At 42.6% G+C, this 12718-nt stretch overlaps 1 protein-coding gene across 1 annotated transcript in view; it reads right to left on the reverse strand.

Moving 5' to 3' along the window:
* The window catches only part of TBC1D9 (TBC1 domain family member 9), a 52067-nt gene that overhangs the window by 6051 nt on the left and 33298 nt on the right, over positions 1–12718 (reverse strand). Inside the window, exons 14-18 of the mRNA XM_025042346.1 lie at positions 9570–9668; positions 9334–9402; positions 5347–5587; positions 1003–1068; positions 18–104 (exon numbers count right to left, since the gene is read on the reverse strand). Of these exons, the coding sequence (XP_024898114.1) occupies positions 18–104; positions 1003–1068; positions 5347–5587; positions 9334–9402; positions 9570–9668 (562 nt within the window). The remainder of the gene's footprint in view (positions 1–17; positions 105–1002; positions 1069–5346; positions 5588–9333; positions 9403–9569; positions 9669–12718) is intronic.

Consider the following 12718-nt stretch of genomic DNA (forward strand, 5'->3'; position numbering starts at 1 on the left):
TGAGGAACGTCCCTTACCATGCGTGCATTCCGGGGTGATATCTTCAAAGAAGTACTGAGTTGCTTCGAACGCGGAATCTGGCTCGTCTTGATCAGAGGATGGCTCTAGGGAGGGGAGGAAGGAGAATTCTCATCCTGGCAGGGCCAGACTCACGAGAGTGTACCTTACATTAAAGAAATGATTCAGGGGAGGATGAGAGGCTAAAGCTACCGAGGTGAGGCAGGGTCCCGTGGAATGCCCACCGCCCCTAAAATCTCGCCGGGAGAGGGGGTCCCCCCATCTCTAACTCCACCCTCCATTCTAACGACCACACACCAAAGTGTCCCTTTACAGTTTCCTTTTAATGGAGATGTTCCTAAATCCTGTGGTCCTTTATGAACCAAATTTTAGAAAATTATATGCGATACATTCCCAAATCCATAAATTTACCCCATCTCTACCCTAGTGCCAATCCCTCCTCTATTTCTTTCTTTTTTTTTAAGTATTTGTGAGATCTATCCCAGCTGAAGGCCACCCTTGTTTAAAACTTAACTCACATCCTCGCCATCTTTCTCACTTGTTTCTGTCCATGGTAGAACCGCTCCCCCCGCCCCAGACTGGGGACCTCTGAATCTCCTCTGCTCCTCTCTCTCACCACCCTGGAATCCATGTGTTACCAAATGCTAGTGATTCTCTCTCTTGCACAAGCCTGCTCTTTGCTATTATCACAGCTCACACTTCAGACAGGTAAAGGATGGGACTCAAGCACCTGCTGGCTCAGGAACTTATGTAGTCATTATTCAGTTCATTCTCAGCAACCAGTGAGTGATTTTGTATATCAAAAAGAGGTGAATAGATCTCTCTCTCTCTCTCTCTCTCTCTCTCTCTCTCTCTCTCTCTCTCTCTCTCTCTCTCTCTCTCTCTCTCTCTCTCTCTCTCTCTCTCTCTCACACACACTCCCACACACACACACACACACACACAATTTCAAGCCAGGTCATGGTTGCAGGTACACATACTTACCAGGCAAGACATGCATTTTGTATAGGAGTTTGAGTTTCTCTGTGAGGTCCCCATGGCAGGCGGCACCTAGAAGTCACAGAAATGCCAATGTGAAATGTATCTTCTGGGCTAGGAACCCCTCTGGGCTTAGCATTTCCCTGAACAGTCTGCTTTTCACAAACTGAAACCAGGACACTAGGTGACAGACCGTTGGCCGGGATATATTTAAACTAAGAGCTCTGGACCCAGGATTCCTGGTTCGAAATCCTTCGTATTTACTATGTGACCCTGGAGTCAACCTGGCTCTAACTCTATAAGGCATGATGATAAATAGTAGATTCTATCAGTGGTCTCGACATCAGGACCCATGAAATGTGAGAAATGTGTTAATACTATAAAACACTTAGAATCGTGCCTGGCACATAATTAACTCTGTATTAGTAAGAAAGATCATGTGAACGAACCTCAACACTAACTAACTGTTAAGAGTTCAGAAATAATCTCAAAGTCTATTTGGGATTGCTTCCAATTACTCATTTTAGGAATTCTTTTGTTGTTGTTGTTGGTTTGGGTTCTCCTTAACGCTTCTTCATTTTAACTTATTCTAACCTGTCTGCCATTACAGCACCATAACTTCAATCTAAAGAATCCTGTTACTTTTTCCTTTAAAGTCCATGTGCATTTCAGCAATCAGAAAATCCTTTAAATATCTATTCTCAGGGCACCTAGTTGAAGACCAATTAGACTTGGAAAAAGAAGAAAAAGGGAATTCTAGCATTTGCATTGGCAGAGACATCAAGGATTATCTCGTCTGACCTCCCACTTAACACAGGAATCTCACACATCCACAGAAGTTAGGAATCTAGCATCTGCTAGAACATTCTCAGAGACACGGAGCTTGTCAAAACCAGAGGCATCTCATTCCACTGATGTATTCTGTAAATACTGAAAATTGTTCTGTAATTTTTAGTCTCAGGATCCTTAACCTGCAGACTCGACTTCATAAAGCCCATGAACCCCATAAAACATAACATTTTGTGTCTATGTGCATGTGCCATTTTTGGAGAGGGAAATGTCCATAGTCCTTATCAGATCTCAAAGAGCCCATCACTCCTTCCCTTTATTCTACTCTTTAAAGGCAAACAGGCCTACTGCCTCCTCAGTTCAAGTCCACACATTCACCATCCTGAGCCCTTCAAACTTATCTTTTCGAGGCAAATCTATCTCCCTTGGGATACATTTGAACTTTCCAGCTTTCTCATACGACATGGCTTGTATACATACCCTTCCCTATTCTTATCCACATTGCCTTACATGTTAATTTGTCAATCAATATCCCTCTGGACAGAAAGTTCCAGAAGCTGCTCGGCCACTTCAGAGCACTGTTCTTGACTCTTACACTAATACAGCCTAAGTCTGCATTCAACTTTTTATACGCCTTTGCTCAGGAGTTTCGGACTGACCGCAGGGTTAACTGAACCCTAAGATGTCTGCACACACTAATACTAATCATGAAATAATGACGTTTATTAACCATTCACTTTGTGTGATGCTCTTTGCTAACTACTTTCCACTCTTCTCACAACAATTCTCTATGAAATGATACAATTATTATCTTGATATTACAGATGAGAAAAGTGTGTTCAGTAATTTGTCCAAGATCATAAGCTAGTAGGTAGCAGGCCCATGATTTAAACTCAGATTTGTCTGACCCTAGATGCCATGCTTGAAACCACTATATGATAGGCAGACACCTAGCTAGTTCTTTTACAATCACTTCTTAAAATTTAGGATGTCTGATTTGTCCCTATGGATTTCTTTTTCTGAATCATTTCCTCCTCTCATATATATGTGTTTTTTAATTTCTTTTTGTCATTTGGCTCTCTCTCAGCTCTGTGAATCCCACACATTTGTATGGCTTTCTCTACCTTTATTAAACTGCTGACTGAGTCCAATAGAAAGGGATAAATAGTTATCTTAGGGATCATAACCTATTTTGAGCCAGACACTGTTCTAGACACTTTACTTGAATTATCTCACTTAGTCCTGACAACAACACTATTGTGCAAATAAGGAAATAATCACAGCCCAATGTATTAGAGACTCTCAGTTGAAACTGATTCATTAACCATCACACTTCGGGGGCCGTGTTTGGCCAGTGCTGCAACCATCGACCTTCATACACTTCCGCCTTTCCCATTTGTAATGAGTTATCGATCTGTCAAATGACCAGCTGCATCGTGACATCCGTGACATGTTTAGAGGCTCCACCTTTCAGCAACACAGTTGGAAGAAGAGAGAACAGCTCATCTGTGGCTTCTGATGGTAACCTCTCATTGCTAAGTCCATGCAGACCATCCGTTCACTGATTTCTAGAGGCATCTTTCTGGGGATTGACATTAAAATGACTGATCCATCTTTATCAGAATTCATGTTTTAGCTTTTAAAGACTCGAAGAGAATTTCTCTTTCCTGGTCTACTTGTCTGTCTCCAGAACAGTGACTGAGAACAGCTGAGTTCTTACAGTCATCTGGGTGTAGCTTACTTTGCTCAAAATACTGCATTTTAAGAAGCCCAAGCCTCTCTTTCCTTTCTTGAAGATTTTGAAAAGTATTTTTCTTGATGGAGTTGACTACACTTAAATATTTATAATTTCTATCACTTTCTACATGTAGAACCTGCCCCTTTTTCCTCCTCATTCTTGTCCAAAGATAATTTTTAAAAAATCTTTCCGACAGACATCAATATAATAACGAGTTGTTACCTTGGGGACAGAAAAGATTAGGATAAGGCCAAAGGGGCCCTGTAGCCTTGTCTGGATTGTCTCACTTTTTTTTTTTTTTTTTTAAGCAGAATATACTTATATATTCCTTGTATAGCTAAAAATTAATACTTCCTTCTTCCTTAAAAAAAAAAAAAAAAAAACCCCCTTTGCTGTTCTCAGGAGAAAGGATGACCTTTCGAGACAGACAGCTGTGGTCTGAATCCGGGCGTGGCATGTGCTATGCTGACTATGACGTCACTTCAGGTCATTAACAGGCATGTGTTCACTCGTGAAATATTAATGTCCCAGCAAGTTCCTTAACTTTTCTGAGCTTCCATCCTTTTAACGGAATAAAAGAAAGCAGGTAGGTAACGAAGTGTACTAGCAACAGCACCAACTGAGCCTCGAGGATGCCTGGGTTCAGACTTCAGCTTTGTAGTTGAGATGCCTCCAGGCACATTAAATGCAAGTAAAGCACCAGGGCTGAGCCTGGCACAGGATAAGCGACACGGAAACGTGGGTTATCATTACAGCGACTACTCCGAGGGGCTGCTGCTGTTTGGATTCAGTGAGTAAGTACAGACTCTAAAGCATCAGAACAGTGCCTGCACTTAGCAAAGGCTAGTTAGTTCCTCCATGTCCCACCTTTGAAGCATATCCATGAGTACTTTATACAAGTAATTTTTTCTTACATCAGAGAACCTAAACTATACCCCTTTGCCTTTTTAAAAACCATCAGCTTCCTCTGTCTTTAAACCTTCCAGTCATTCATTATTCTTAAAGATTTAGGGGACTTTTTTGGAATCATTGTTGGCTCCATGCCTGACGCCGTCATCTCTCCTTAAGCATGTCACTTTAAAGTACATGGCCCAAGGTCACAGAGTGGCACAATTAAAATCAAAACATTTTTTTCTTTCTTATCACATTCTGGCAGCCTGACAACATGTCTGCTACATCCACAACCTCATAGCAATGGGTCAAGCCCAACTACGATGTAGCTTTTTTTCCCTCCACAATTATAAATGGAACGTGAGTCCAATCGAATATAGGGCAGGGAACAGGTCGGACCGAGCGGCTGACAGGCAGAAACCACACGCTGCTCGTGGGGTGTTGGGTGTGCATTCTCGTGATGGTCCGCCCTTCCGCCAGCAAAATGGAGAGAAAAAGACTTCCATTTAGACTGCAGAGCTGTTGTGGTTATTTTCAGCCCTTCATTAAAAACATCACAAAATGCTTTTATGAAATTTTATAATATCATACATAATATAAATATATATATATATATTTTTGGTCAAAGAAAAGCAATCCACCCAAATATTTCTTTTTCTCCGGTAATGTTATCGTGTCTATGGTTCCAGTGTTTAAGTTGTCATTTTATTGTCTTGTGAATTCTCCGATAAAGTATTTTAACGAGTGCTGGAGACTATTTAAGGCGATGACTTAATCGTATAACATATGCATGAACTAAAAATAAATTTTACAGTCAGTTTGCAAACCTTAAAATGTGGCCCTCTGCCCCTGACGGCAGCACTGAGCACCTCGGGGTTACTGCCCGCCCCCCCCATTCCCTCCCAATTCATGCACTCTCACCACATCCTTACTTAGCCCAGAGACAAACTCTCGGAAGTTAATCAGAGAGTCTCCGTTTTCATCTAATAACTGGAACAAGCGGGAGGCCAGCACGTCAGAGTGAGCTCCGCAGGCCCAGGGGAATAGAAGAGCGAACATCCCCTTGAACTGCTCAAAGTCAATGCGATACTGTTCGAGGTAAGGCAGGCTGGGGTCGTGCCGGTCCAGCGCGTTGCTGCTCCCGCCCCAGTAGCAGCTGGTTAGATGTTCTGCCTGAAAAATAACAACAATAACAAAAAGAGTGACATTGAGGACTCTATCTCACAGCAGATACCAGGAGGAAAGGGCTCACCCTCAAATTTGGAAAAAGGCTTCTTCTGGTCAACCCTTGTGCACCTCCTGGGGCAGTGCTTGAGTGTCAGGGCCCCTCTGTCTTCTTGCTCTGCATATATCTGCTCTTGGCCACCCCCAGCTCCATGGCAACCAGCTCTGCAGTGGACACTGGCTACGAGAGACCCGGATCAATTACTGGAGCAGGAGAAGAAAAAACGGGGAACGACTCTGCCCCCGGCCTTTCCTTCTCTCTTATACATATACTCACGGATGTTCTAAGAAATAATTCCCATAGACACCTTTCTTTTTTTAATTTAAAAGAAATAAAGAGAATGGACACCTGAAAAGGATCTGTAATTTGAGCCACGTGACCACCTTGTTCTCTAAGTGAGGATGGTAAAGGCCAGGGGTCCAGTGGCCTGCACAGGTCATCCAAGCACAACGCAAAGCAGATCATGATGAGATTCTGAGTTTCCGATTTCTAGTTTAATGTCCCATAAACCCCCCTGCCTCCTGGTCACCAAAATCACATAGGCATCATCATAGCCATATACGGTAGTCACGCTACCAATGTGTGGTCCTCCTATTTTACACATCTGAAAACAGCTCTAGAAAAACTACGAGTAGGAGCCACTACGGTAAGAAGAGAGATCCAGATCCAGCAACAAAAAGCTGCCTGTTTCTGTCCTTGGAAACAAGGAGGCCTCTTTACTCACGAGGTCGTATTGATTCTGGTAGAAACAGATGCTCATTCTAGGAAGACCGCAGAGATAAAACACGTAGCAAGGACCGGAAGAACACCCCCACTCTACACAGAGTCCGTGCTGGATGGCGGGTGAGGGGAGGGGAGGGGCGTGACAACGGGGACTGTATTTTTCCTTTACTCCCCGAGGTACTGAGTGTTTCACCACAGACATGCGCAAATATTACAACAGAAAAAAGCACCTTCAGACCAACAGGTCTTTCCCCCTTGCCCGGAGATCCTGAAAAGAGGGGAGGGAGTCAGTTGAGAGCGTGTAGCACTTCTGTTTGGCTCTCATTTAGAAAGGAGCAAGGAAGACCAATGTCTTTATCATAATGGTTTACCAGGAATTATAGCTAATAACCTAAAAAAGAGAGGACTGGGAGGACGGAGGAGAGGAGAGGGGAGAGGTGGAGAACGGAGCCCACACCAGGTTTTCCGCAGCGCAGCCTTGGGAGGATAAAGGAAGTCTTCTGAGATCCACCAGGGCTCGGGGTGCATTCCTGACTGCAGGGTGGAGGCAGTGGTGAGTCAGAGGGAGGGGATGAAGGCTGAGGTCCCAGGCAACGCATGAGTTGAGCTGTTTTCTGAACTATCATGAGTGATGCCCAGCAACCCTCTCTTGGAGGCACGTGTTGGTGACACATCCTTGGAAGAGGTCCCCTTTACCTGAGCGATGTCACTGGATAAGGGTTATCTAGAGCATTTCCTTCTGAGGTAGCTTAGTGACTCTGGAACTGGCCTGCCTGAGTGTGGTGCAGGCACTTTGACGGTGCTCACAACCAGCAGGAAAGACAAGCCATGCAGATCATCTCCCTACTCTGTGATGAGACTCCACTATCCATCATCTGAGGGATGAGGGGCCCAGAGATTGAAAAAGGGCCAAGGGACTAGTTTGGAAAGAAACTAGGGCAAAGGGGCCACAAATCAGCCTCACGGTGGTAGCCTTTCACCTTTTCCTCCAAGTTTTAACCCAAAGCCCAACATTAAGTTCTTTGCGAGAGGACTGCATCTTTCCTTCATATCTATAGGAAACCCCCAGAAACTGGCTTTTTAAAGAACTAAAAAGTCTGGTAAGGTGGGTGTCTGACATATAGTAATGCTTCCCTAAATGTTTGTTTAAATGAATTAAAACCAATTCAAGTATTCAAGAGAGACCATAACTGATGGTTTTGTCTTGGTTCCATAGTACCAGGGACTCCTTCCCACTGGTGACACCAATAAGGGTTTCAGGTTCTTTCTCGGAGTGCTCAGTGGACATGGGGAACTCGTGTTTGTCAACGCACTCATAGGGCAAGCTTTTTGAGCATAAGAAAAGGTTGCTTTCTTGAAGTATACTCTCAGGGCACAAATGACACACCTGAGACCTGGAGGTGCACAGACAAAGAGTGGCATGCACGGTGCCCAGGTAAGAAGACACGGCTTCAGCGATCTCTGGGTCCGGGACTTCTGCACACCAGCCCTGGCCCTTCTTTTCCTGGTATCTCTCAAAGGTGGCCTCCTCTTTCCAATGTCATAACCCTTCTCATCATCAGTTTGTGGTCTTGTTGCCTCCAGCTGCCACTTCCTCTTCTATTTAGTTACCCCAAATCCTGGCCCTACCTCCCCGCTGCCCTGTGAAGCAGATTTCTTCTGGTCCTCAGCATCCCTTTAAAATCCGATCTCAATTGGATCCTTAATTTTTATTGTTCTGATCCAAGTTGGATCATTATATTTTTCCTTTATGAAATAAAAGAGGGACCCCTTCCTTATGGAGAACCAACTTATACCGAGCAATTAGCTACGGGGCTTTAGCTGTATGGATAAAACATGAATGAGATGGCACCCTGTAGAGACTTGACCATTAAGTGCTGAATGGAGGCTGGTGGGGGCACTGTTGTCCACTCTGCTTTTCATGCTGCTGGGCTGACAAAGCACGTCACCAACCAGCTATGAAACCTCACTCTGCACCCACATCGGAAACACGCAGAGAGTGTACCAGACAGATAACTGATCGCTAATTGACCCATGTATTCAACACACATCTTTGGAACACTTATGGGGTACAGACACAGTACTAGGCACCAGTGAAATGAAAATAAATAAAACAGGAGTGCCCTCTAGTAGCTAACAGACAAGTGAGGATATTAACCACAACATTCCCAGCTATCACATTCTCTGATTCTGAGATCTGTTAGTGTTCAGCTCAGACCTTCACGTCTGGGCCTTTATGGTTCATTCCTATACTATCTTTGCAGCTCCCAATACAGGTGAGTTTAGTCCTGGCAGTAAAAGACACTACGTATTAAGAGGCCACTCAATTAGAGATCATGATAAAATTGATACCTGCATAAAAAGCATCTTTTAAAATTTGTTTTCTGGCAATTGCCACATTTTAACCTGTGATGTTGATAATATAGTTATGACTAAAATATATTTCCTAGAAGAAAAATTCTATATTGCTTTATTTACTAACATAATATTTTCTTATTCACGATGAAGACTGGTAGGGGGTGAATCAGGAAAGGGAAATCACAGAAATTTAACCAATTTGGCTTTTCCTTAGACTTTGAACATCTTTATTCTAGCTACATATCTTTTTTAAAGAGTGCTTTAATATAGCTTAATGTAGGAAATTACAATTTACAGGAATTTCAGGCAGAATTTAAACTTGATTGCCATTATTCCAAAGAGTATTATAAAGTAAAATCCTATTTTCTGAAGTCCAAAGAAACAGCTAAAATATATGGAGTAGAAAAAAGCTAAAACATCAACATAAATGAGTTATAAGAATGTTTATTTTTCATATTAAGTATTCAATTTTTATATTCTCAGCTCTATCTTCCCTTTTATACATCTTGAGACTCATGCTATCCGTTAACAATTTAACAGAAAAATCTGGAACTGAATTATTAAAGTGAACTTTTTATTCCCCGAATGTACTCAAATTTACATTGAAACTCACCTTGAAAAGAGCATAAAGTTCTTCTAGCTCATCAATGGTAAAGGAAGTTTCTGTCACAATGGTTCGTACCTATAAAAAGAATAAACACAATGAATTTACAAACTCGAAAATGTCACATTGGGAAAGTTCTTGATTTTCTTATAAACTATCTTCAGTGTGTCAAGCAGAAATTTATGAGCCAGCAGGAACGGGACAAAGGATGGAGGAAGAGACACGCTATTTCTCACAGGACTTACCACGTTCCGTTTCGTAGTATCTTCCAGTGTCTGGATCACCTTCAGTCTCTGTTTGAACCTCATCTGCTCAATCAAATCTGCTCGGATAGTTCCAAATTTCTGGAAAGGAACAATATTGGTATTTCTGAGAAATCTGCTAAAGCACACAGTGTCGTGTCTGCAGCATTGATGGGGCCACAATCCTGATATATATTAGAAATTTTTTGTCACATGACAGGTATCCTAGACTATACCTTTATCTACTATATTATCTTTATTTATTTTAAAGCCATTTAAAAACTATAAATAAATAACAGGAAATTCTTATGCTTCTCGACCATTGAACGGAATTTCAAAGCTAAATCAGTCTTCCTCAAATCAACAATTTATGGGGAAGGAAAGGGGTTAAATAAAGCTGGCCACTTATATATGAAAAAAATGCTTTAAAGGAAGAATTTCCTTAACAAGGAGAAAGGAAGTATTTAAAAGCTCACTATTAGACTGGGAGGTTGGAAGAAATGTTGGTATAAGGCTCCCCACTCATGATTTGGTCCCAGAGCTCTCTGTGTTTGTTTCTGAGGCAGACGGAGCTAGCTATCTTTTCAAACTCCGAAATGCCCAGCATTGCCTGAATATATGTTGAACAAATTTTAAAAGCCAAATGAGTTCTAATCTGAAGGCAGAGAAAGAATTTGTAAGACGTTCTATCTCTTAATGGTGCAAAAGTAAAACAAACTCTGCTTAAAGCATGAAGCTTAATCCACGGAAGCGATGGCTGCAATGGCTAAAGATGTTTAAAGGATAAAAAAAAATGTTGACAGTATCAAGTGTTGGCAAGGGTATAGTACAAGCAAAACTCGCCTATGCTTCTACTCAAGGTATCAACTGATACAACCCTTTGGAAATCCGTTTGGCAGTATCTTCTAAATCTGAACATATCCTAGGACCCAGAAACTCCTCTCCTAAGTATACACCAAACAAAAGTATATATATTTTTTACCAACAGACATATACTAGAATATTCATAGTGCCGCTCGCTATTAGCCAAAAACAAGTAACCAAATGTGCATTAACAGCAGTGAGAATGAGTGCATGGTGGTGCTGTTACACAATGAATTACTATGCGGCAATGAACATGAACCATTCGGATACATTTCACAATCATAATGCTGAGCAAAATAAAACTGAACCGCAAAAGAACATTTTGGATAATTCCATTTATATGAAGTTCAAAAACAAGCAAAACTCATCTATGATGTTAAAAGTCATGAAAATAACCTTGGTTGGATAAATAGTGACAGGAAGGGGACATGGAGGGCACTTCTGGGGTGCTGGCACTGAACTCGGTGACAGCTACATGAGTATGTTAAACAAAAGGTTCAAAAAGACCACCTTTGTACATCCATTTAGAAATTTTAAAAAATAACTATCGATATACATACTGACTTGGATGAACCTCAAAGAAATCATGCCTGATGAAAAATGACAAATCTCAAAAAAAAAAACAAAACAGACGTATTGCATGATTTTATTTATGTACCAATCATGAAATAACATAATTGTAGAGATGGAGAGCAGACTAGTGGCTGCCGGGGTTAGCCACGCAGTGAGGGAGGGTGGGTGCGGCTCTACCAGGGTCACATGAAACAGTTTTCTGTGATGATTCAGCTGAGTGTCTTGACCGTGGCGGTGGTTTTGCAAGGTTATGCACGTGACACAAGTGCGCAGAGCTCCACATACACACGGACGCACGCGTGAGCTCCACATACACACGGACGCACGCGTGAGTGCACGTATAACTGGTGAAACCCGAATAAGCTCTTTGGATTGTGCCAGTTCCATTTCTTGGTGTTGCTTTTGCACCAGCGTTGTCTGCGGTGTTGGCATTGGTGAGGAGGGGGCCGGAGGGGAAGTGCGGGTCACTTCTCTGTACATTTCTTTGCTACCTCCTGTGAATCTATAATAATAATTTCAAATAAAAGTGTCTTCTTTTTTTAAAAGGCGGTTTCAAAGCTATGGTGTAACATTTTAGGACAGAAAACGATGAAGCAATCCGAAAAGTGAATGACAATCAGGAAGTTGAGAAATTACCTTTCGGTTTAATAACGGTACTGGAACACAGAGAGCACACTGCCTTTTTGGAATTATGAAACGAGGACTAGCATTATCTAGCTGTCAAATGTGAGAGGTGCCGAATGGCTGTCACCTAGACTGGAACTTATCTCACCCATATCCATCCATCCACTCTCCTTTCATCTATGGAATTCAGATTTTCAGCTGAGCGCTTGGATGCGCAGCAAAATGTCCAGCCTCCCTTGCAGCCTATTGTGTCTAGGTGACCAGACTCTGGCCAACAGGATGTGAGCAGACATTTTATGCTGGTGTCTCTTAAAAGGAAAGGAGCACAGCCACCCTGTCTCCCTTCCCTGCAGGGACATCTTCCAAGCATAGATGAGAAAAAAGCTGGGTCCCTGACCCCACTGAGTGCATACCGGACCTGGACCATCTATGCAGACTGCAAGTGAGAGAAAAAGTTTTCTCTTGTTAAACTCTATTCAGGGTCCATTGTTGCAACAGTCTAGCCTGTATTCCAACTCCTGTAAAAGCTAAAACATAAACTGCTTATTATAGTGCTTGGTGTAAATGTATATGTCTTAATTCCATTTACTCCCATTCTCCTGGTTCTCTTTATACTTCCTTGGCCACTGCTTTTGTCTCTGCACATCCTCTCCATCCCTAAGCCCCGGAGGGCTATAGGGCTCGGTCTTTACACCTCGAACAATTCCATCTCCCTCTATCCCGACAACCCCCCCTCGCTCTGGCTTTAACGCTAGGGAGCTCTTATTTGGAGGGTGACTGCCACTTTCTCACTGCTGGCTTGGAAAACCTAGCTCAACCTCTCTCAACCTACATTTATCACCTAAAAGGGTAACGTTCACCTGGCGGGCTGTCTGGGAAGCTCCCAGTATCTGGCCCCATGCAGGGCACGCTCTCAATGAGTAGTCGCTATCATCATCACTCGTAAGCCCAACGCATTATTCTGAACTTTCCTAACGGTCTGTCTTCTGCATAAAGTCCTCTCTGTGTTTTACTAGGCACGTTCTTTCCCTCCTCAGATTAAACCTACTGGGCTGGGTCGGTCATCCTGAAAATTAGGAAACTGTGGTGGC

The sequence above is a fragment of the Pteropus alecto genome, unplaced genomic scaffold (assembly GCF_000325575.1).
Source record: "Pteropus alecto unplaced genomic scaffold, ASM32557v1 scaffold50, whole genome shotgun sequence".
NCBI lineage: Eukaryota > Metazoa > Chordata > Mammalia > Chiroptera > Pteropodidae > Pteropus > Pteropus alecto.